General features: G+C 43.8%; 1 protein-coding gene across 10 annotated transcripts in view; it reads left to right on the top strand.

Moving 5' to 3' along the window:
- The window catches only part of ARHGAP44 (Rho GTPase activating protein 44), an 83,282-nt gene that overhangs the window by 40,305 nt on the left and 17,931 nt on the right, over window positions 1-25,046 (top strand). For 8 of the 10 annotated variants that reach the window (XM_083429783.1, XM_083429782.1, XM_083429781.1 and 5 more), the window contains exons 2-15: window positions 7,283-7,322; window positions 9,409-9,513; window positions 9,823-9,899; window positions 10,675-10,786; window positions 12,131-12,207; window positions 16,986-17,103; window positions 17,576-17,644; window positions 17,788-17,869; window positions 18,918-19,045; window positions 19,250-19,361; window positions 20,180-20,261; window positions 21,588-21,668; window positions 23,799-23,912; window positions 24,918-25,009. In XM_083429783.1, the coding sequence (XP_083285909.1) occupies window positions 7,283-7,322; window positions 9,409-9,513; window positions 9,823-9,899; window positions 10,675-10,786; window positions 12,131-12,207; window positions 16,986-17,103; window positions 17,576-17,644; window positions 17,788-17,869; window positions 18,918-19,045; window positions 19,250-19,361; window positions 20,180-20,261; window positions 21,588-21,668; window positions 23,799-23,912; window positions 24,918-25,009 (1,289 nt within the window). Of the gene's footprint in view, window positions 1-7,282; window positions 7,323-9,408; window positions 9,514-9,822; window positions 9,900-10,674; window positions 10,787-12,130; window positions 12,208-16,985; window positions 17,104-17,575; window positions 17,645-17,787; window positions 17,870-18,917; window positions 19,046-19,249; window positions 19,362-20,179; window positions 20,262-21,587; window positions 21,669-23,798; window positions 23,913-24,917; window positions 25,010-25,046 lie in introns of those variants that run through there. The other 2 variants (XM_083429778.1, XM_083429784.1) reach the window with 2 other exon arrangements.

Genomic DNA, 25,046 nt, shown 5'->3' with positions numbered 1-25,046 from the left:
CCATTTCAGAGGTTTCTAGGCATAATAGCAGCAGTAACACTGCATAGTTTGATCTAATTCCCATCAGCCTTACTCATGCACATTTATTCTCCAGGGCAGAATCACATAAATACTTAAAGCACCCACAGCACATGCCTATAAAGATCTTCCTTTAAATCCTTCAGTGAATCACACTCCAAAGCTCCTTGTTGCTTATCACTTGCTTTTTCCTGATATTTAACCCATATTCCCTCTTTGGATGATTGGGCCAATTTCTTCTTCTCCTTCCCTCCATCCAAGTAGCTCTTCATTTTGAATACAGCTGGCATTCCTGCACTGTATCCTTGTGCCATTTGTGTTTTTTTAGGCTAAACACATGCTCAGCGACATGCCTTCTGCACCTGTTCTCATCCTTGCAACATTTCAGCATTTTTAATTTGTGAGAAGTACTGTATTTTTTAACTGAGGTGTATAGAGCTTGCTACTTGCTCCAGTAATTCTTGTGAGTGCTAAGCAGCAGTAATGAATGCCCAGTGCAGTAACAGCTCGTGGAGAGATGGGAATCTTTGGCCTTATTTAGGATGAGGTGATCAATGGCTGCTAGCCACATTGGCTATGTTCTACCACCACTATCTGAGGCTGCATGCCTCTGAATGCCAGTTGCTGTGAATTATAAGTGAAGTTCCTGCCTGTTGGTTTCCCAAAGGCAGTGGTTGTCCACCGTGAGAGTGGGATGCTGGGCTAAATGGACATTTGGCCTGATCCAGGAGGACTCTTCTTGTGTTCTTATGTCCTCATAGCCCTATAAATCTGCCCCCTACTTACATGCTAGGAAATAAGTTCTTCTGTGCATTGCTATATGGCTCTTCCTACAGAGACTTATTCGGCATCATTGCTACAGTCCCCGAGGCTGCATCTCACCCTTCTTCCCTACCTGCCCCCTGCCTCTTGCAGCCTCCTGCATGTACAACTCTATTGGAAGGGTAGAGGTTTAGCCCAAGCCATGACTTTTAGTTGTTCAGCTAGGCCATTTTTTTAATGCAGATATTGCAGGGGTCTTGAGGACCACCAAACTGTGATCATGATGTGGTGGCATCATAGTATCATAGCAGAAAGTTGATAGGAACAGTTCACATAATATTTGAAAATTAAGAATTGGAAAATTGGGGAAGTGGCCTTTAAGGGGGACACAAAAAACCTATTGGGGGCAGATGTGACTCATGGCTTAGGCACCCCTGATTTACCTATGCTATGTTCAGAGCATAACAGAAGTTTCTTTGCATCAGAGCTAGAAGTTACAAGGCTTTGGCTTCTGCTCATTTGTCTAAAAGGCAACACAGAAAGTGTAAGTACTTCAGAAGCTTAGTGAAAAGCTTGTGGCACATTTAAGAGGTATTTAGTGATGCATCTGTGTTGTGTGTGATCTGTGATTAGAAAGATAAAAGCCACAGGGTAGGGAGAGTGGTCTTTTGTAATACCATCCTCGGCAGCAGTCTTGTGTATTAGTGGCAATTTGGCTGGCCACAGGTGCATCTTCTGCATGCTTTAAATTGCTGCATGCATTGCTTAGCACAGAGCCCCTTCCATGAGGGAATGGAAAGGGATCTAGAGAAGTGCGAGCTATTCCTCCTTCTGATCCTTCTCCGATCGAGGGTGACCTTAGTTGCTCTGTCAACAAGCCAGCAGGGCAGGGCTTGAAGAGCTTTTATTTTCATACAAGTTCAGGAAATCCTGGCTGATGACTCTGGCTTGGTTCACATTACCATGACCCGGTGGAGTTATTCTATCCCAGTTCACATTCTCCTGAAATCTCAGTGTATCACCAACATAAGACTTAGTTGTCCAAGAGGCTTTTGGAACTGCTTTGCATGAGGTGTCGGGGGGGTGGGAGGCGAGGTATAAATAAATATATTATAATGATGATGGTGGTAATGTGGCTCATCATTGATATGAAACCATTGGGGGAAGTTTTAGGGGGATTTGGGACGGAGTGTCATTAATGTGCTGATGAGCTGATGACCCCCAACTCTTAATTACCCTTCCCATAATTCTCCTTTTTCTCTAAATTGTGAGTGCTGCTGGCAGAAGTTTAAAACTGATGTCGTGAGTTGGTATTGGGCTGGTTGAAAGCAAATAAGCTGAAAAGCAATTCAGATATGACTGAGTCACTGTTTGCGGGTGGTCCAACTCTCATAAGGGCAGATATTCAAAGAGTTCTGGGTGGGCTGGAACACCCCTTGCAGCTTGCAGGATGATGTTAAATCCAGGTCTCACTTTGGATGTCCTGGTAGCATCTGTGGCATGAAGTGCTTTTCACTAGTTTAGGTTGGCTCCTTGCCAATGGAACCAACCACCTTTATTCAGGTTACTGCGATGCATGGTGTGTGGGGCTGCTTTAGAAAACCATTCAGAAACCTCATCTGATCCAGCACCCAGTTAACAGCTTGCCTGGTTGCTATAAGATGGCAAATGGAACATTTGTTGTCTGTACTTGAGTCATCTTTTAAGAGCAGGCTAACTAAAACACTGCTGAGGCATATCATTGCAAGAGGACACTCTGACCGCACAGGTCATCTTGGAGGGAAAAACATTCTGCTAGTGACAGTGTATAGGCAGAATAAACATAATGTTGTGCAGTCTTCTTAATAAGTTATCAGCGGACTGAGCATGGTGCAGTGCCAAGGCAATGGTGACATGCTAAAGTCACAGTGACTCTGTAGTCTTGTTAATAAATTATTAAAAAAATTATCTGCATAGTGAGGGCGAAACCATAATTTATAAGTGACATTGATGGAGGAATTGAGGGGATTCTTCTCAAATTTGCAGATGACACTAATCTGGGAGGGGTAGCTAATGCCGCAGAAGACCTAATTGGGATTTAAAATGGCCTTAACAGATTGGAGACCTGGGTCCAAACTAACAAAATGAATTTCAATAGGGACAAATGTAAGGTTCTGCACTTAGGCAGGAAGAATGAGGTGCACAACTACAAGATGGGGGACACTTGGCTTACTAGCAGTACATGTGAAAAGGATCTAGTGGTCTTAGTGGACCAAAGTTTAACATAAGTCAACAGTGTGATGCAGCAGCAAAAAAAAGCTAACACTATTCTAGGCTGGAGCAACAGAAGTATGGTGTCCAGATCAAGGGAAATAAGAGTACCACTCTATTCTGCCTTGTTCAGGCCACTCCTGGAATGCTGTGTCAAATTCTGGGCACCACCATTTAAGAAGGACGTTGACAAGCTGGAATGTGTGCAGAGGAAGGGCAACCAAGATGATCAAGGGTCTGGAAACTAAGCTTTATGAGGAAAAGTTGAGGGAGCTGGGTATGTTTGGCCTGGAAAAAAGGAGACTGAGAAGAGCTATGATAGCTGTCTTCAAATATCTCAAGGACCATCACATGGAAGAGGAAGCGTGCTTGTTTTCTCCTGCTCTGGAGGTTAGGACTCAACAGCCAATGGCTTCAAGTTGCAAGAAAGGAGATTCCAACTAAACATTTGGAAAAACTTTCTGACAGTAAGATCTGTTCAGCAGTAGAACAGACTCCCATGAGAGGTGGTGGACTCTCCTTCCTTGGAGGTTTTTAAGCAGAGGTTGGAAGGCCATCTGTCATGGATGCTTTAGCTGAGATTCCTGCATTGCAGGGGGTTAGACTAGATGACCCTTCCAATTCTATGATTTTATTGATACAGCTAGCTACTTGTCTAGACATTCTGCCTCACAATACAGTATCAGCATGTAAGACCTGGGTGTGTCAAGATAGATTATCTGGAGGAGGGAAGATGCCATGCTTACACTGTTACCTTCTGGGAGAGTCATTTATCTTGCTAACTGTATTGCATTGCAGATCAATTTCACAAATTTTACTGCTTGGCACAGTGTCAGCTATATGTTCCACATGACCTTATTAGCACCTTCATTTCATACTGGTAACTCTTTCACTAGTTTCAGTTGTGGGATGGGAGACATTCACATTAGTGTGTGGGAGCAAAAACAACAGATCCTTGTGACACCTTAAAGACTAACCCACTTATTATGGCATAATATTTCACAGACTACATTCCGCTACATCTGATACATGAAATGTTATTGTCTGTGTGTGCATGCACATGCTCACACACATGCATATATGGTTGGCGGCGGCGGCTGTAATCAGTGAAGTCCAGTCAGAGGGAAGTGTGCATGTGCCTTATGTGAACTGCAACCCCTTCCTCGGTTTGCCTGCTTAGGCAGCCCACCCTTATCTCTGAACAGCCGGTGCTGATGCAACCTTTTTGAGATACATTAATATGTGTTGATGCTGTCATTCCGCAAACATGGTCCCCATCTGCATGGGCATCACTGTGAATGCTAATTGTGTTGGCTTGTTAAGCACGAAGTCACAAGGAAGCAAAGCATGAACAGTTCTGGGTTCATGCGGCTGCCTTATTAGCTGCAAGGCTGCGGGCGCTCAGCATTTAACATGATCAAGTTTCTCTTTTTATATAAGTGTTCTTGTTAGGGATGCATGACGGACTCTGTGTCTGCTGGCAAGCTTTCTAGCCACAGTTTCCAATAGGAAGCTATGCAGAAGGAACTGAGATTAAAGCACAGCCTAGACTCTAGAGCAGTGATGACCAGACTTGACCCTCCAGCTGTTTTGGGACTACAGTTCCTGTCATCCCTGATGACTGGTCCTGTTAGCTAGGGGTGATGGGAGTTGTAGTCCCAAAACAGCTGGAGTGCCAAGTTTGGCCATCACTGATCTGGAGTAACATGCTAACGTGTGTGTGTGTTTTCCGGTGGAGAAAGATTTCTGTTGTGTGACTCAGGGTGAGGCTGGGAAAACTCTTAAGACACAAAGGCTACCTGGGCTCTGACTTGATTCACACACACATTTGTTGCTTGATGACTGCAACCTCAAATCTTGGCTTGCATATATGAATGAGCCATCGCAGATAAAATGCTTCATGGAACTTTCACGTTCCGTCACCTCGCTTTACCTTGAGTACAATGTATTTGGTTTACAGTCTCCTCATTTCACCCTCTGAACTTCTGCAGAAGCATGCCTTGTTGATGAAATTCAGAGGTCTAGAAATTTTCTGATTCATTTTCTGATTCATCTCTGCACGCTGCCCCCGCCCCCTGCCAAGTGCCGTGCTTTTCTGTGTATAACACACACACACACACACACACACACACACACACACAAACCCGTGTATAAGACACCCCCTATTTTGTTTAGGGGGGATTGCTGAAAACCATTCACCCGACTGTCCTACGCTGCCACTCGCACACGTCGCAAAAGCCACCACTCATCTGTCCCCTCACCGGCAGAAGCCAACCATCGCCTGCCCAATTGACGCAGAGACACACAATCGAGAACAGCCCTTGCCACAGCCCCCAATAACATGCCCGATAGCCGCTGTCAATCTTTGGCTCATGGAAGCAACCACTCCCTCATCCCCCCTATGCACTATCCGTGTATAATACAACCCCAAATTTTAAACATCCTATTTTTTTAAAAAAAACCCTCGTCTTATACACAGAAAAGTACGGTAAATAGAGCGATCCTTTGCTATGTGATGTATCAGAATCATGCATCTTTTTTTGAAGTATTAATAATTGGCTCTTATCCTGGAGTAATAGTGGCTAATGTAACCAATTGGTTGAGGCAGTGGGAGGAGGAAGGGGGTAGAAAGTTCATCTGATAGATGCGAATTTGGCAAACATCAATATATAGCACTTCTATTTGAAGAAAGGGAGCCTACACATCACAGCTGTTAGAGACAGAACTGACATAAGGTGTTTAGAAAGCTTTCAGATGGGTAAAGGATCTTCAGTGAAATATGAGTTTTGAAGCCTTTAGATTTTATGGTTTCGCTATGAAGATCAAACTGCTGTAAAGCTAAAGGAGAAAGATCTGTTCGGGAGGAAAGTATGATGGGTATACGTGGTCTAGAGACAAAAAAAGATGAAGAGGGAAGAATAGCAGAGTGGGTGGCTACTAAAAAGAGATGAAGGTTCAACTATTATGTAAATACCAAAGGAAGGGAAAAGAAATAAGGTGGGAGTAGCTATAAATTTAAGGGACGTGGGTGGCGCTGTGGTCTAAACCACAGAGCCTAGGGCTTGCCGATCGGAAGGTTGGCGGTTCGAATCCCCGCGACGGGGTGAGCACCCATTGCTCGGTCCAGCTCCTGCCAACCTAGCAGTTCAAAAGCACGTCAAAGTGCAAGTAGATAAATAGGTACCACTCCCGCAGGAAGGTAAACAGCGTTTCCGTGTGCTGCTCTGGTTCACCAGAAGCAGCTTAGTCATGCTGGCCACATGACCCGGAAGCTGTCTGTGGACAAACGCCGGCTCCCTCGGCCTGCAAAGTGAGATGAGTGTGCAACCCCAGAGTCGTCCGTGACAGGACCAAACAGTCAGGGGTACCTTTACCTTTACCTAGCTATAAATTAGATATTAGCTAAAACCATCCTGAAGGGCAATGGGTTGAGAAGGTTATGGCTTAGATTGGGTAGCACAAGGATGATGTTGGTTTTAGCACTTTGTTAAGGCAACGGCTTGAGGTATATGCCCAAGTCAGGGATGCTAGGCTGATTTATGTACAAGTACAACAAAAAGCCGCACTTAGCTGCGGTTTGCCACATGGCAGTTTTATTTACATTTGAGGAATGCATTATACACAAGGCAAAGGAGTACAAACTCCTTTCGATCAGCGTACTATTATATTGAAAAGGGTCATTTCTGTGTTAGGAACTCATTGGTTCCCCCCTCCCTTTTAAACCAAGTTTCATGGATCTATAATGCAGCCATATTTAACATTATGGTCACCTGTCTTGAAAAGGATACTGTAGTACTGGAGAAAGTGCTGAAAGGGGATATTCAAATGACCTGGGGGTGAAGGCAGAATGTATTAATTATGAACAACAGTTTAGGAATTTGGGAGGGTGGGGGTTTTTAATTTTAATTTGGAGGGTGGGGAATATGACTCCAGAATGTAGGAAGAGCCTTGCTAGATCAGACTCAATGCTCATTTAGTCAGGCATGCTGTTTTCAATAACAAAGATTAAGTGGTTATAGTACACCATTATGTCTAAAATTCACTCAAGGCAGCTTACACAATAACAGATAAAAAATACAATTCCATTTATGACGAAGTAGAATACATTTTTTTAAAACTACATCCCGTCAAATAAGAACATTAATGAAACCATTAATAAACAGACAACCAGCTCAAAGATAAAACTCATTTTCCCCCCACAAAGGTTTCTCTGTCTTGAATTACATTTTCCTTCTTTTCTCTCTCTCTTTAGGGCTGAAAAAACAGAAGTCCTAAATGAAGATCTCTTGCAGGTACAGTGTTTATCTTTCTGACATCTTCTGCAATCATTTGATATTGTACACTACTCCATGCGCAAAATACAAAACTAAACTTTGAAGAGGCCGGTTTAGCAGGGGCTATCCTCTAATAGGAAATGAAATCAGCATGCTTAACATGAAGTTGTTAATAACAAAATTGGATGTATGAGAAATCTATCCATCAAGTCTCCACAATGAACGTTGGAGGATTGTGGAATGCAGTCTCACTGGCAGCCTCTGAAGGTCAAAAAATTTCTCTTGCTTACACCAAGGACCAAGTAGATCCAGTTTCAGAGAAGCCTCAAGCTGCTGCACCTCCATATTGACTCAGAAAATAGCATGAATTGGGGGGGTTTTGATCTCTTTCAGAATTCTATAGTAGCATATATATGTAGAGAGAATAAATGTAATATGTGCCTTGTCAGCAGAACAGTTGCCTTTTGTTCACTTGTGTTCCTTTGGTGGTGAGAGAGGTTGGGGTTGGCCTAGGGTGTGGTTGTTCATTTGTGATTGGCTGTGTTGAACTTTGTTTTCGTGTGTGAGTGGGGTGGGTGGGCGTTTTGGAGTGAACAGCAAAGAACCTACACAAGCAACGCTGACACCAAACCCTACATATAGTAAGTAAAATAGTAACACCGTCGCCCGACCCCACCCCCACCCATCTTTCCTCCCCTCCACCTCTTTCCCCCTTTTCTTCCCAAAGTCTCAACAAATGAAACTGATTTGTAAAAATGTTACATGGGGGGGGGGATACGAGAGAGACATTGCAAACACTTTTGTAAAACAAGAAAATCTTTAATAAAACAAAAACTAACCTCTCCCCCCAAAAAAAACCAGTTGCCTTTTGTGGCTAGCTTTCAAACAGGTGGCCAATGACTTTTTACAGAGCAGGTAGTCTCTAGTGACTCTTCATTTTTAATGAGGAAAGTTTGGGGCAACTTCACAGACTTGGACTGTTGAGCTATATGCAATGTCTCCAGTGAGCAAGTGAGAACTAAAGAGCCAGCTCCCAGTTCCTGGACGTGAGCATCTGCCAGTTTTTATTATTTTTATTATTATTATTATTATTATTATTATTTTAAGTCTCAGTAGCAGTCTCTGACATCTTCTCTTTCCGGGCCCCCAAATCAATCGTGGGAGAACTAAAGGGGTCCCAGATGAGCTGTCCATGCCTATTTTCAGAGATATGGCATCTCCCCTTATGAGATCAGCCAGATAATTATGCCATTTTCCAAAACTGACTAGTCTCTAGAAGCCAGTCAATTACAGGAGGTATTTCAACAGTGGCTTCAGGTAGCTAGCTACATTCTTCATTTGAACATTCACTTTTGGGTTGCCTCCATAATTTCAAGCCTTTATTTTGCAGTTGTCCTTTTAGCATCTCATCTTTCATGACTTGGGGCCACAGTGACTGAATAACCATCTCTTCCCATATGCACCTAAACGTGCCCTGTGGTCATCAATGTGGGCTCTTCACCAGGTTTTTCTGCTAGTTGGAATATTGTGTAGTAGCAACAGGAAACAGGTCCTCCTCAGCAATGACCTCACATTTAGAGATTGCCTGCCTTGTGGCATCAGGCAACTAACTTTTCATTCTCACAGATTTTATTAAACCCTCTGTTATGTGGTCTTTTAATGTGTCTGTTTTACTTTCTGGAGACTTTTAAGGTCTGTAGTACCTCCTGCTTGGTATAATCTTTTAGCTTTTTGCCTTGTATTTACAATGATGGTTATCTTGGTGTTTTTGAATTGCATTATCTTAATTTGCTTTAAATACTTCTGTACTTCACCCTGAAAATGATAGTTGTTAGGTGGCTAAGAAAAGAGCCAGGAAATAAATAAATTGTGAAGTCTGATAATGTTAATCAACTGTTTATTGTGTCATTTGTTCCTTAATTGTCATATAGTCCAGCATGTTAAAATTGGCTGCTGATGAATGGAGTATGCAAGTGGACACTTTAAGGGGACCCAGAGGGCAGGGCCTACGTGAACTGAATTGGTTCTCTCTCTATGTCCAGATAGCTGAGAGTCGAGGACGAGCACCTCTGATGTGATGCTTTCTTGTTGTGTTCATCCCCAGGTGGAGAAGCGTTTGGAGCTGGTGAAGCAGGTCTCCCACAGCACACACAAGAAACTGACAGCGTGTCTTCAGGGTCAGCAGGGATCGGATTCTGATAAGCGCTCGGTGAGAGATTCCAGCACCCACCAGACAACAGAGCTGGGTTCATGTCTCTACGTGTTTCACATGGAGAAGAGGCAGGAGGGAGGGAATCAAGCTGAGAAGACAGCATAGCTAGCTTTCCTCTCCTCCTGTGTGTAAATTGTATGTGAGCATAAGAGTTAGTAAAACAGGGGTTCGTGGGTGTGTTTTTTTATAAACAAATAATATTGTTTGGAAATAGTGTCATTTTCTGGGAATGAAGTGGGCTCAAACTGTGATGTGATGGATTTAAAAACAAACCCTAAATTCATACAGCAGTTGCTTTTGTTGCAGAAGAAATTGCCTTTGACATCGCTAGCCCAATGCTTGATGGAAGGTTCTGCTATTCTAGGGGACGACTCCCTGCTTGGGTAAGATTCTTCCCATTCAAAATACCCACCTATTGGGCAAGATACAACTCTCTCTCTCTTTTTTTTAAATCTGTTCCAGTCACAATAATGTTCCTCAGCTGAAAGGCCACTTCAGTAGGAAACATGTTGGTGGATTTATTTAAAATATTTATACCCTGCCCTTTCCTTTATAAAACATTTAAGGCAGCTTACAAACAAGAACTGTAAAATGCATTAAAAATAAAAGGATCACAAGTCTAGCGTTGTAATGAAAAATCCTTTTGCCTGAACCAATTTTAATTGCTTCTTGCTACTTTTCTATTGCCACCCCCCTTTTCCAACCAACCTTTTCCAGGTTGGGTCTCCTCAGTCTTATTTCATGTGCTTTAAACATTTAGAGACACTGTTTCATGTAAAATAGCAAGGCGGTTTATAGCATAAATCAATACGAAAGACAATAAAAAGATACTAGGTGTTGCCTCTGCCATGGCACCTTCGCAGGATGCAGCAATAAGTTGTCATTTCACACCAGCCTGTTTTATTACAAATAAACCAAAGCATGTTAGTGGAATGACACAGAACCATTTTGTGCCTCAGATGATATAGAAGCCTCTTGGCCTGCTGCCTTACAGAGCCTGTATGATTAGTGCTTCAGATCCTCTGTCTGCCACACATCATCTGTCTCAGGTCCATGACCATCTCTGTACCTCTCTCTGTCTGTGTCTCTTGCTTGCCTTTCCATCTCTCTTGCTTGCCGTACCACTTCAGTGTGATTATCTGTTTTCATGCCCTGCAGGAAGATGCTGAAGTTATGTGGGGAAGCAGAGGACAAGCTTTCTCAAGAGCTCATCCACTTTGAGCTGGAAGTTGAGCGGGATGTGATTGAGCCTCTCTTCGTACTGGCTGAGGTGAGAAAAAACACAAGCGGTGGCAATTAATAGCTGCAGTGAGCACTGTTTTGGGTTGTTCTGATGTGTTGGTATAAGTCAGGCATAGGCAAACTCCGGCCCTCCAGATGTTTGGGACTACAATTCCCATCATCCCTAGCTAACAGGACCAGTGGTCAGGGATGATGGAAACTGTAGTCCCAAACATCTGGAGGGCCAAGTTTGGGGATGCCAGCTCTAGTCCCTTCCAACCCTGTGATGTTGTCACAAGTTCCCTTTAGGTGAAAAGACTGGGCAGCTAGTAAAGTTCATGGGCAGGTAGAAAGACTTGAGTTTGGCTCTGTGAGAAAAACTCAAGCTCTGGGTTCATTAAGCAGCAAGGCTGGGAGGGGTTGTGAAGCAGGAACAGGATTATGCAGGGCCAGGAAGTAAGGCAAAAGAGAGGCAACTCTGGGAGCCAAGAACAAAATTTTCTTCAGGTTTTAAAGTGTGTGTGTGTGTGTGTGTGTGTGTGTGTGTGTGTGTTGCAAGGAATATTTAAAAATCATGTCAGATTTTGAATGCTGCTCTCTCTAGGTAAATGTATCCCAGCCTACTTTGAATTAACTGAAGGGATTTCCTTTAAAAAATCATTGTGAACTTTCTCCTCACAGTGTGGCCTTTGAATCCTGGTATTTTACACCAAAACATGGTAGCCATTTTAAGTTGCTCCATGTTGTCAGCCTTTCTGTTTGTATTTTGCTGCTCCCTATATTGTCAGAGGAGGGGTGTGTGTGTTCTTGTTTTGCTGTTACAAGTTCACATGCACAAGACCAAACAAGGAAATACTCACTTTGCAGAAATGAAGCTAGACTATTTTTTAATGAGAGGTTGAGTGTATTCCAGAGATGCTCCTTGTTCTTGTGGGTCTACTTTCAAATCAGGTGTTTTGGAGCTGAGGGGATAGTAGATACATGCACCACTGGCTAATTAGGTGTTTTCTAGGATAGGGACACCACAATCATCACCTTCGTTTTTTTTCCTTTCCTCCTGTCATATTTCTTTAAAGTGGATGGGCTAAAAGTATTTTTCAGCTCTAGATTGAGATAGCTGCCAAGCACTGCTGCCTGTTTCTTTTCCAATTTTCTGCTTTTAACACCAGCCAGAGAGCATTGACGGCAAGTTGTTCTGGGGGCAGTATGTGGCTTCTTGTCATCTGGGAACTGTCCAACAGTGGTATATGCCCCCAGCTGCTGGTGTTGACTCTAGGCTCCGAATCAGATGCAAAATCCTAAGAATTCACTTTGACCTTACTTGGATTCAGTGACAGGGATGTTTATTGGAGATCTCTGCAGAAAATACCCATGTTACTATCATTTATTTTAGGTAGAAATCCCCAATATCCAAAAACAGAGGAAACACTTAGCGAAATTAGTTCTGGACATGGATTCATCAAGGACAAGGTAAGAAGCATGTTAGCTTTTTGTCTGCCCATCCTTAAAGTACCATGTCCCTTGCTTCATGTTAAAAATCCATGCATTTTAAAAAAAATAAATAAATACTATTGTTTAATGTACATAACAATAATAAAAAGCCATATCAAGTTCCAGTGGGTTAAGCAGCAAATCACAGATAAATGCACTAGTTTTGTTCATTCAATTTATGTGTTGCTTTCTATGAATGAAGGTCTCTCGAAGCAACTTTGAACCATAAAAATGCAATATGTTTCAAAGGAATTGTTTAAATAAGCACTAAAAAGTTCATCCGCCAGCAATCAATTACAAAATCATCAAAATACTATTTCCCACCCAGCAACAAGACAAACACCAAGATAAAATAAAAACAGGCATCGTTATCAGAGCACAAATTAATGCCCAAACACCTGGGAGAATAAGAACATCTGCCTGACACTGAAAATATGGCAGACGTTGATGCCTGGCAAATTTACTTGGGAAGAGCATTCCACAAATGGGGGCTACCTCCAGAAAGGCCCATTTTCTTGTTTCCACCCTCTAAACTTCTTTTGGAAGGGTCACATAGAGAAGGGATTGAATAGGCTCATACAGGGGAAGCTGCTACTATTAGCCTTTGAACTACCAGTGAAAACAGAATTTTAAATATCTGTCCCTGATGGATTTACTGCTAGAATGACATATCTTGTCATTTGTTGCTATTTGCCCATCAGGCTTCTTGCGCTGCCCTCAGTCTTGCCTGCTCAACAGCAACACTATGCCAGCGTGGTGTAGTGGTTAGGAGTGGTGGACTCGTAATCTGGTGAACCGGGTTCGCTTCCCTCTCCTCCACATGCAGCTGCTGGGTGACCTTGGGCTAGTCACACTTCTCTGGAGTCTCTCAGCCTCACTCACCTCACAGAGTGTTTGTTGTGAGGTAGGAAGGGAAAGGAGATTGCTGGCCGCTTTGAGACTCCTTAAGGGGAGTGAAAGACGGGATATCAAGTCCAAACTCCTCCTCCTCCTCCCCTTCTTCTTCTTCTACGCGAAGAGGCCATGTTTCTGTGTCCCCTTTGGCAAAAGAAGGCTCCCTGGAAGATGGGGCGAGAGCAGTCTGAGATACTTTCAGCTCTTTCCAGACACATAGATGGAGTCAGTGAGGGCTTTGGAAATTCCCCCAGTTGTTTGATCCTGTGTACTCCTCAGTCTGTCAGATCCAGCTAAAATGTCCTACAGAATTCCCATGTCTCCAGATCTTTTTCTGTCTGAGTATCCAAAAGAGAAGGCAGCACAGGAGGATTTACAGTCTCCTACAATGGTCTAGTATTAAATTTCTGTCAGTGTCATTCAGCGAGGAGTCTGCATTTACTCTGACTCTGCTGTTGGTGAAAGAGAGAAGGGATTACCACAACATGTCTTATTAGCTGGTACACTGTGCCGCTGATCATGCCCAAGGAAGAGCTCTCTTTCCTGCCTCTTCAGCTGTGAAGCAGGTGGCTGAGACTCTCCCTCACTGGGGCAAACAGATAATCTGAAAGCCAAATCCTGTCACTATCACTATGCCCCCAAGCCAGCCTAAACAGCAAGCTGGTATTTCTGATCATGTCTGGAAAAAATGTAAATTGTGTTTATTTCCTTCCCGGTGCTCCTCGAAAGCAAGCTATTTTTGCCTTGCGCAAGCTGATCTCATTCCCTGGAGGTGCCATTGATATGTTGCCACAAAACTGGAGAAATCATGATGTCTGCAGACAATTGAACTGGTATTTCCATAAAGTGAAAAGAAATCTCACCACAGCCACCACCAGGCTTGTTTTGTTTTGATTATTACATTTATGTCCTACCTCTTCAAGAAGCTGCAGGTGGTTTATATGATTCACCACCTCCTCCTCCCTGTTTTATCCTCGAAACAACCCTGTGAGATAGGTAAGGCTGAGAGACTGTGACTGGCCTAAGATCATCTCGTGAGTAGGGCATTGAAACCCTGGTCTCCAGGTCCTAGTCTAACCACTCTACACCACAATGTCTCTGTTCCTCCCATCGCCAAAAGAACATACACTTTCACGCATCTGCCTAAGAAGAAGAAGAAGAGTAGTTTGGATTTGATATCCCACTTTATCACTACCCAGAGGAGTCTCAAAGCGGCTAACAATCTCCTTTCCCTTCCTCCCCCACAACAAACACTCTGTGAGGTGAGTGAGGCTGAGAGACTTCAGAGAAGTGTGACTGGCCCAAGGTCACCCTGCTAGCAGCTGCATGTGGAGGAGCAGGGAAGCGAACCCAGTTCACCAGATTACGAGTCCACCGCTCTTAACCACTACACCACAGAGAAGTTCATGTTTCAGTAAATAAGCTCAACTTTAAGATACAACAAGATTCTTGGTCTTCTCAGACAAATCGGTAGGAAACCAGGGGAGCACCCTGAACTGCCTTTTGCCCACGAAATAGTGCGATGCTGCTGCAGTCAGTAAAAGAACTTTCAGCTGGTCCTATGCCAGTGTGATCATGGGATGAAGCCTCTTGGGTGTTGCAGCAAAAGGAAACAAGATTAGAAGGGATGAATTGACACATGTGGAAGTCAGAGGGAGGAAGAGGCAGTGTTCTTGATTCCATAGTGACAGGTGACTATTTTCTCTGTGCCATAAAGGAAAATACATTGGAGATAAAGATGAACAGCTTCTGAGAGATTTGTGTTCTCCCAAAGTTGGGAGAGCCTGATGTGGATGGCACTCACCCTTTCACTTTAATTCCACTAAGACTATGGATGTGGTCCACCCTTAAACACCTAACGTCTGTGTCAGCATTTCAGCACTGCAAGAACTGACAGCGTCTGGCCCTCAAAGGTGGGAGGGGGAATGATTTGAGAGGAGCCAGACGGCACTTCTGTTTTCCCTTCAAATTAGGTTTGCTGATCTTTGGGAATAATCTTCTTATTTGAAACTGGTTATAAACAGCTGGTTACTCCGACTAGAAGTATTGAGTTAACTGAGGATTAAAAAAAAAAAATCCTCCCTGATCTCAAGTGGAGGACATCTTCCCACTGCTGGCCACAGATATCTGCCTTAATCCTACATGAGACAGAATGTGCTGCAGCTGAATACAGGCTGCTCGTCCATGTCATGGATTTTGGGATGTCTGCCAGTTCACCTGGGAAACCTACTGATGGCTACCAGCCATGATGGCTGCGTTCTTCTGCCACAGTTGGAGGTAGCAATGCTTCTGGAAACTGCAAGAGGGGAGAGCGCTCTTGTGCTCATGCTCTGTTTGCTGGTTTCCCACAGCAACTGTGAGAACATGATGCAGAACTAGATGGGTCATTGGCCTGATCTAGCAGGCTCTACTTATGTTCATTCATGGCTTTCAAGGATGGGCCCTATGTTTTTCATCAGGCCAAATCTATAGCTGCACACCTGGTGTCAAAAAAGGTTATTTATCAGGCCAATGACCCATTAACTGAAGACTTGCTACCTCCAACTGTGCAGAAGAACGCAGCCATCATGGTGTGAATGGCAACTTAAGTTGACTGAATATGCGCAGCTTGCAGACTTAACATATAGAGTAAGAGAACAAGAAGAACATGCGTTTAGAGAAGATTGGAAAACGTTTATTGAATATATGGGAAATAACTGTGTACAGCTGAAAACACTGGCAGCATTAAGATAAATTCAACAGTGTGAATAAGTTTTGATGGATGTAATAATGGAATACTGAATGGTATAGTTTTTTGTAAAATATGCAGGGATTTGTGATATGCAGAATGAACCGTGGAAAGAGAAGAAGGGAAGTCATTGACATCTTAAGGATGTAAAAATGAGTACTTTAAATTGCAAAACAGAAAAATTAAGTATGTATATTATATATAATTAGAATTAGAACGGATTGAAATAGCTGCACAATTATTTAGGCCCAGTTCTTGTGGCATGGAAGTTGCTTCAGGGGACCAGCTTTGCCTGAGCAGTCAGGGTAACGTGAGAGGATAACTTTTAAATCTTGAGCAGGCGCTTTTATTGTACTGTTTTTAACACCTGCTTTAAAAAAAAACAAAAAACCCTCTTATTTAGGCAGGCTGTGGTTTAGAGAATAAGACAGCTTGGGACGTAACATTTTGGTTAGAAGAAAGTGGGGAGTTGGAACTGCTCCAGTGGCTTCATTGCTGTAGGAATGGCCCACTAGGCAGCTGTCATTTAAGCTGACATCCTGTTCATCCTCAGATCGGAGGCAGGCTTAGTCTAATAGAGACAGCTCCATTCTGAGCTGGCCAGTGAGGTCAATCAGTGGAACATCTCTGTCTCTCCTCAGCACAGGACTTTGCTGCATGCTTTTTAAAACGTTATCTTCAACAAAGCAGTATCCTATTAAGTTCCATCACAGGCAGATGGCAGTAAAGATAAGGATGCAAGTAACAGATTTTTAGGCTCCATAATGGTGTTTATTGGGTTTAGGAGGTTTCCATCTTAAGGTCAAATTACTCCACAGATTATTGCATCCCTTGAGTATTGCTTGCATTTTGGAGTTTCCCAGGTCATTCTTTCCAAGGGTTTGTTATTGTTGCTTCTTCTGATAAGAGAAGCAGTTGTTTAGTGGATATATATGTGAATTTACAAATGGTGATTGAGGGAGAGTCTAAAGACAACCTGAGGAAAGGGCGGGATTGAAAGGTTGTGTGCCTTCAAGCTGATTGTGTGCCTTCAGGCTCTTGTACTGGTGACTGCCCTTGCTAAAAGTTCTGCCCCACCTACAAGTAGGAGTCCTCTCATCTGTTGCTAATGTCATTTAATTTCTTTCTCCGGCAGGTGGCAGCAGTCAGCCAAATCTTCAGGTTTGTCAAGCAACTTGCAGCCTTCGGGTGCCAAAGCGGATGCTCTCAGGGAAGAGATGGAGGAGGCAGCAAACAGAGTGGAGATTTGCAGGGTATCTATCATCTATCTATCTATCTAATCTATCATCTATCTATCTATCTATCTATCTATCATCTATCTATCCATCATTTCTTTATTTATTTCTCTCTGTCTTTCTATTCCTGGTGAAGCATCATTTGTGCCATCTGGAATGTGGCTCAGGTGATGGCTCCAAAAGCCACTGTTCTTAGCCCATTGAAGCCTAGTATTGTTGGTGCAGTAGCAAATACTATCGCTTGGGGAGGAGAGTATTTAAAACTGCAATTTTCAGCCATTTGCCCTAGTTTGATGATTAGAACTTTGGGCAAGAGGTAGATCAATGTGTGAATTGTGATCCAATTAACATTCTTACTATAGGTGTGGTTTTAGTTTTTATCTGAATTTCTGGAAAGGAAATGCATTTTGCAGCACTACAGCTGTTGCAGTGAGCTCGACTTGGCCATTTTGCATCCGTGTAACTCTTGTCATTTCTGTACTTCCCGCAGGATCAGCTCTCAGCTGACATGTACAACTTTGTGGCCAAAGAGATAGACTATGCAAACTATTTTCAGACTGTAAGTAACAGAAAACTTGGCTTTTCATGAGGGGGGTGGGGCACTCATGCACCTCAACTTCCCCATCTCCCTTTGGAAAACCATAATGCTTTCCAGGGCATGAGTTTTCTTACCACCTGCCTCTTGTTTCATCTTTCTCCCAGTTAATAGAAGTGCAAGCAGAGTACCACAGGAAGTCATTAGCACTTTTGCAGAATGTGTTGCCTCAGATCAAAGCACAGCAGGGTAAGTGTGATGCAGTGTCTCTTACATTACCATTTGTCACATACTACATGAGAGACGTTCAGTGCTGCTCGCTGAGGCAACGTGACTACCATACCAAGCATCAAAAGTCAAGGTGATTCTACCCATCAATCTAGAGCCCTCAGCCTGCTAACGGTTGCCTTTGTGGTAGATGAGACAGTGTGACAGCTTAGCAGTCACAAAATGAAGTAGGTCTGTGGATTGCAGCCAGCCAGAATACTAAAAATAAGAATGCCACCATTTACATCATTCCTAGAATCGTTGCCAGCACCTTACTCTAATCAAAATGTAAGGACTCATTTGGGCCTACTCTTGAGCTCACAAAAGCTATGAGGAATCAACAAGGTTAGCACTATAGGATGTTATCCGGATTAAGGCTCTTTTCCGGGTGTGTTTTGTTCAGTTTGCTAACCACTCTTCACCAGTGAGATCCTAGGATATTATACCAAAATATATTTGAAACCTTAGCCAATACTTTAAACTGACCAAATCTCCTGGAAGAAGATGTTCCATAGGTTGGCTGTGACTGCAGAGGAGGGGCCTAAGTCATTGAGGTTTTTTGTAAACATCAAAACCGTGATTAGTGCCTTCCACACTATCTGTCTTCCACACTAGCTGTGGGTTCCACCCCATCTTCAAAGGCAGCCCCATGTAGACCACATTGCACTGGCCCTGAGGAGAGTGGAAGTCTGGGTTCTCAACTGTGTTGACGTACCCCCATGGTTCTACGGGTTCCTCCGTTTAATCAGGCAAGGGGCCAAAAGGAGTTGAGCACAATCCCATGCAGCGAAGTTAGCTGCAAGTCCACGCTGTACCCTAGTTGCCTCTTAAGGCACTGTTAAGGTGATGATGCCTGAAAACGGCTTTAGACATGTAAACAGAGTGTGATCTTCCAGTCTCGAGGCACATGGCATTAGGGACAGCTCTGCAAACAAGCCAGGAGTGTGTAGAAGTCTGGCTACTGCATGTTACCAAGAGGGTGAGTTGTGGGTACACCGTGATTGCTTCTTATTTGGACTGCCTTCCACAGAAGCTTGGATTGAAAAGCCCTCTTTTGGGAAGCCCCTGGAGGAGCACCTAGCTGTCAGTGGCCGGGAGATTGCTTTCCCCATCGAGGCGTGTGTCACTATGCTCCTGGAGTGTGGCATGCAGGAGGAGGTCTGTATCGGGCAACTGATGCCCCTTCATGCTAAGGTCTGGGAGTGCTTACCATCCCCCCCCCCCCATATTCCCATCCCTAGCCCCAATGCTGTGTTGCCCATACTACCTTCCTTGGGATTTGCAGGCTGGACAGACATGTCACCACCGCCTCCCCCCGCCCCACAACCACACACACTTTTATTTCACATCTTGTGTTTGCAGGGCCTATTCCGGGTGGCCCCTTCAGCCTCTAAACTAAAGAAGCTTAAGGCAGCTCTTGACTGCTGTGTTGTGGATGTTCAGGAGTACTCAGCTGACCCACATGCCATTGCAGGTAAGAGCTGCTCTTGTCTTGGCATACCAGACCGGTGTTGTAGTGAATACTATTAGCTTGAACGAATGGAAGAAGGTTGCTTTCAGTGGCAAACATAGACAATTAATCAATTATGCACACAACCCCCTAAGCATGCTTATCAAACCAAAGACAGAATTGTAACTTGAGTCAATGAGTCACGCACAAACATATACACACCAGACAAACCCTCAAACACACCAAAGCTAACATTAATAGTTTTTAAAACTATATTATATCTAAAGCTATAGGTGTATAATTACTGCAGTTTTTAAACTCTTTTCAAATACAGAAATAGCACTTGAAATAAAATCTGAAAAGCAGAGAAAATATTGTCGTCCCCCCCTTTAAAACACAGCTGTAGTTGTGAAACTCCTACAGCACAAGGCAGTCCACCCCCCCTCACACTAATATGGATACAGAGAGTCATCTAGCCATGTGGAGAAGCCTCGCTATTTATTTTAAGAGCATACGTACACACCGCTCTTCATCATATGTTGGGATGAGTAGCAAAAACCCTCCTGCCACATTTACTTTAATACAAATGACCAAGTGGTAGGAAACTCTACCATGTTGTAAGATGGTCATCTATATTAGTTCTTGTGTCCAGAAAGGGAAATATTGATCTCAGCATTAGATAGTACAGCATTTTTGCTCCTATCAGTTAAGGGCTGGTTCATCGACTTCAGCTGTTGCCCCAAACCAAAGAAAGTTCAATGAGGAAAAAAATTCCCTCCAAATTAGGATGAGGCTTTCTGCTTTGGTAATGCATGTTCTGTGTTTCTATGTCTCTTGCACAGGGGCACTGAAGTCCTATCTTCGGGAATTGCCAGAACCGCTCATGACATTTGAACTCTATGAAGAATGGATCCAAGCCTCAAAGTGAGTTGTTCACCGTTGCTTGAGCCCTGCTTCTTCACCTTCTGGTATAAAAACAGAATATCAAACCAGGTTGAAATTCTGGACGCTTCCTTCATAATAAGTCCTATTGAATTCAGTGAAAATTGCTTCCAAGTAAACATGCAGAGGATCAGGCTGAAACTTGTACCTTATCAGCTTCTCTCAAAATTATTGTTTGTTTATACCTTTTTCCCTGACGGGACTCAAGGTGGCTTACAGATAAAAACAAGAACTGCTCAAAACTAAGGAAAAACCAGTCATTAAAGTATAATTAAACATGGATAGAATCACAGCTATGTACATTTATAGACTCTGTTTTAAAACTTACCAATGGTTACAATAAAAACAGCACGGCACCAGCCCTTTAATTAGTTCAGTTCCCAGAAGTCTGTTGAAACATAAAGTCTTCATCTGCTGGCAGAAGGAGAGCAAGGAGAGAGCCAGTCTAGCTTCTCTAGGGAGGGAATTCCGAAGTCTGGGAGCCCACAATATTGGCCATGCAGAACCAGGAACTTCATGGGACACCCTCTTGGTGTAATTTATTGTGGGAAATTCCAATCCCCACCCACCCCAAAATTGAACATATTCTAATTATTTCTCCAAGAGCCTCTACCTATGGACATGTATGTCATTATCATTTATTTGTTTCTCTCACATATTTATTAGTCACTTTTCAGGGCCACACCCTCACACATTCAGGGCTTTGTTCAGTATGCAGATATATTCGAATTCCTGCAAGGAAGGGGTTTTTCTCAAAATTTGCCGCAGCTATAGTCTGGCCTAAAGCTTCCCTAATAAGACTGGGAATGAAGACGTTCTTCCAGCCCTCATCGCCTGATGTAAGAAAAGTGACCCAAGACTGTCCCTGATCTTACCAGGCATTTAAAGTGGCTACACTTTTCAATGGTCTGCTTTAAACATTTGCATAAATCTGATGCTGAAGTGCGATCTGGGGCTTGTCACTTCAGGATAAGTGATTGTGCAAGTAGGGCCCACCGCAACTGTTGCTTCCAGTACATGACAAGGAGCAGAAGTCACATTCCCAGAGAGGTGAAATGTGAAGCGCATTGGCAGCTTTCCCAGCAGTGACTGTCCTGTCCTGTCTGTAGTGTGACAGGTTTCAAGTGTGAAATTAATGGAGGGCAAGGGGGCGGCTCCCTCGGTGCCTCGTCTGTTCAAAACTTGTCTCTATGCCGCTGCCTCAGCTCAGGCAAGCTTAGGAAAGAGAGGCTGTGTGTGCTGAAAGTGCAGAGATACAAAATCCCCATATGCTGAATTAATCCCAGACATCTCATTCTTGCTTTGCAGCATCCAGGACCAAGACAAGAGGCTGCAGGCCCTGTGGAATGCCCTTGAGAAGTTGCCCAAGCCCAGCTACAACAATCTAAGGCAGGTGTACACTGTCTGTCTCTTGCTGACATCAGTTTTACAGTTTGCAATTGCTATGTGGCCAAAAGGTCCACCCAAAAGGCTATACAGTCATACCTTGGTTCTCGAACGCCTTGGCACTCATATGTTTTGGCTCCCGAATGCCACAAACCTGGAGTGTTCCAGTTTGCGAACAATTTTTGGAAGCCGAACATCCGATGCTGCTTCAGCTTGACTGCAGGAAGCTCGTGCAGCCAATCGGAAGCTGCGCCATGGTTTTAAGTTCTAGAACCAAGGTACCACTGTACCTTTAAAATAATGGTGGGTGGGTGGGGTGAAGGTTGATTAATGTTGATGATATTTTGCATTTCCTGGCCTGGAAAGTTTCTGATGCAGCTTCAGTCCCAGCGCGCAAGAGAAGAGAAATATATGTGGATGGGTAACCATTGCTCCAAGCACCTATCACATATTTTGTGCCAGGTGTTCTCTTCTCTCACATGGCCTGCCTTGCAAAAAGAGACCAGTGCTTCTCATTTCAAGAGCCAGGCTGGGCTGAAACTTGATCTTGTCTGCACCACAGTAAAAGACTTGCTAGTTCTCACCCACTGCCAGCAAGATGTTTTGCCTGTACTTGGGTGTTGGGGAGCCTCAGGGGGAAGCTTGTAATGGCTTTGGAAGCTTGCTGTGTCTAAAGTTGCCACGTTAATTCCACCAGGAGGCCTCTCTGCGACAGGCATTGCATTTAAACAGGGTTGTGTCAATGAGACACAAGAGTGCTTGGCACTCCTGACTCTTTGCAATGCACCTCGAGGAAAACTTTGCCTCCAGCTCACTGCCTTCTAAGTAGCAAGGGATGCTTCCTACCTCAACATCCAAACCAGTTTCACAAGGATCCTCCCTAAGAGACAGGAGGGAGATCTGGCATGCTGCTTTGCTAGAATGATTATACAGGAGCAGATACACGCAATATTTTTTATTTATCATTTATTCCTTTCCATTTAGGAATTGCTTCCTATGACATTTCTCAAATAAATTCTACAATACAAAAGCATCCATAATAAAAACTTATGTGGAACCATTTAATTTATAAAAACAACTTCAAATTTAATACAGATATGGATCAGGATTTATTATTATTTTTAAAAAATATATCCCTTTTAAAAGGCTTGGGGGAAAATGGCACCAAAAAGACAATAGCAATGGTGCCTGTCTGATATGTACTTCCAAAAGGTAGGCAGCACCATGGTAAAGGCCTGATTCCTATACTGTGTAGAACAGGCCTCCAGATGAGATAGTATCTGCAAGAGGCATTCTCCTGCAGAGAGAAGTGATTGATTGGGTATATAAAGGGTGAGAAGGTCTTTTAGGTTTCCTGGTCGCAACCTGTGTACAGGGTACGGCATTATCAGCACCTTGAACTTAAGGCCAGTAGCAGTTTTTCAGCTGCGGCATAATACGATAGTGGTTGTCTGCCCCAATGTCATGCCACCAGCTGCAGCTTCCAGGCCAACTTCAGGGGTAGCTCCCACATCGAGGTATTGCCTACAAGTACACTGATGCTAGGGCTAATGTAAGTCACATCTGGTGCTTGAGGATATCAGGCAGCAACGCCAAGATACTTGTTGGGCGGCAGGGTAAATCGCTCCTGCCCCTCTTGAAATTCAGAGGCAGAGATCTACAGGCGGTGTTGCAATACTGTTTTTCTCTTCTTACAGGAGGGGCACCAAGAGGGCTTGATTCCCAACCTTAGTGGCAAAGTCAGTATACTTCTTGCTGGAAGTTAGATGTGCACTGCATAGAAGGGCTAGAGGAGGACTGCAGCAGCAGCAGTCACCAATAAACCATTGAGAGAAAGTGGTCACTACTGTGCATTCTCCTTGGCTTATATACAGTGATGTTTGAGGCATCTTACATTGCCGGCCTGATACCCAGTGATTTGTACATTACAATACTAGTCAATGTGAGCTTCTCCCCCTGGTGGTTGGTACCTGTAAAATGCAAATAATGGCACTTGCCCATTTATTCGTATGAACCCCTGGGAAAGTATCCACTAGTGCATGTCTATTGGTTAGCAATAGTCTAATAACCCAGTCAGTAGCTGCTGAATGTGCACCCACCACTCCATTTTAACTCTATTGCCTTCCATTGCAGGTACCTGATCAAATTCCTTGCACATTTAACAGAGTACCAGGATGCAAACAAAATGACCCCAAGCAACATAGCGATTGTGCTGGGGCCTAACCTTCTCTGGCCTCAGACAGAAGGGTAAGCGGCTGACATCTAGAACACTGCAGTTCTGAAATGCTACATAAAATAACTTAAGAACATACCGGTCCTGGGGCTGGCTTTTCTTACCTTCATTTTGCAAGCCTCTTGTTCAATTTTCATGCTTTGATCCGTTTGCAACATCTGGATGTCTCTCTCAGGGTGAAGAGCAGGGATGAAGTGAGGGAAATATATGGAAAATGAGTTGCAGTAAGGCATGAGAAAAGGATAGGCAGATTGCTGAGTGGAGGAATTACCCTTGCAGCTCAATCCTGTGCATGCTTACTCACATGGATGTCCCAATGTCTGGTGGAGCTTACACCTGTGTCAGCCTGCATAGGAATGTATCCTTAGAACTCTTCTCTGTATTTCTCAATTATTTGCATTTCAGAAACACAAACACAGTTGAAGAGAATGGGTAGTTACTGAGCATCAGCATGGGATAGATCACACCCGCTGCCACCATTAATGTATACAAGTCCCATAGTTTGTTTAGCAAACACATCACCACAATGCAAATCATCACTTCTAGTGCTAGTGGGTGTCCGGTGAACAAATGTAGAATATAGAAACCAATCTGCCCCAATTCCTCTGAAAATGTCTGGTAAAGTATCCAGAGCACCATCCTACCTTTCGTAACTGACCGACCTTGGCAGGTTCCTGAGACCAGCCCCTTGCAACTGGATTTGGGAGGAAACAGAAGAATCTGCAGGAGACATGTTGCCTTAGAGCCAGGAGCTGGACTTTATCCTCTAGTCCAGACATCCCCAAACTCGGCCCTCCAGCTGTTTTGAAACTACAACTCCCATCATCCCCAGCTAACAGGACCAGTGGTCAGGGATGATGGGAATTGTAGTCCCAAAACAGCTGGAGGGCCAAGTTTGGGGATGCTAGCTCTAGTCCCTTCCAACCCTGTGATGCTGTCATTTTGTTTTGGCCTTCAGAAGGACCTGCCTTACTGCTCCCCTTACCTGTCCATTTCTCTCTCCCACCTTTTTGTTTCAGAAACATCACCGAGATGATGGCGACCGTCTCCCTGCAGATTGTTGCAATTATTGAGCCCCTCATCCAGCATGCAGATTGGTTCTTTCCAGGAGGTAGGGCTGTCTTTTGTTTGCTAGAGCCCAACTGACC

This window comes from Podarcis tiliguerta (genome assembly GCF_965153285.1).
Source record: "Podarcis tiliguerta genome assembly, chromosome: 2".
Taxonomy (NCBI): domain Eukaryota; kingdom Metazoa; phylum Chordata; class Lepidosauria; order Squamata; family Lacertidae; genus Podarcis; species Podarcis tiliguerta.
This window is presented reverse-complemented; position numbering and strand designations above follow the sequence as displayed.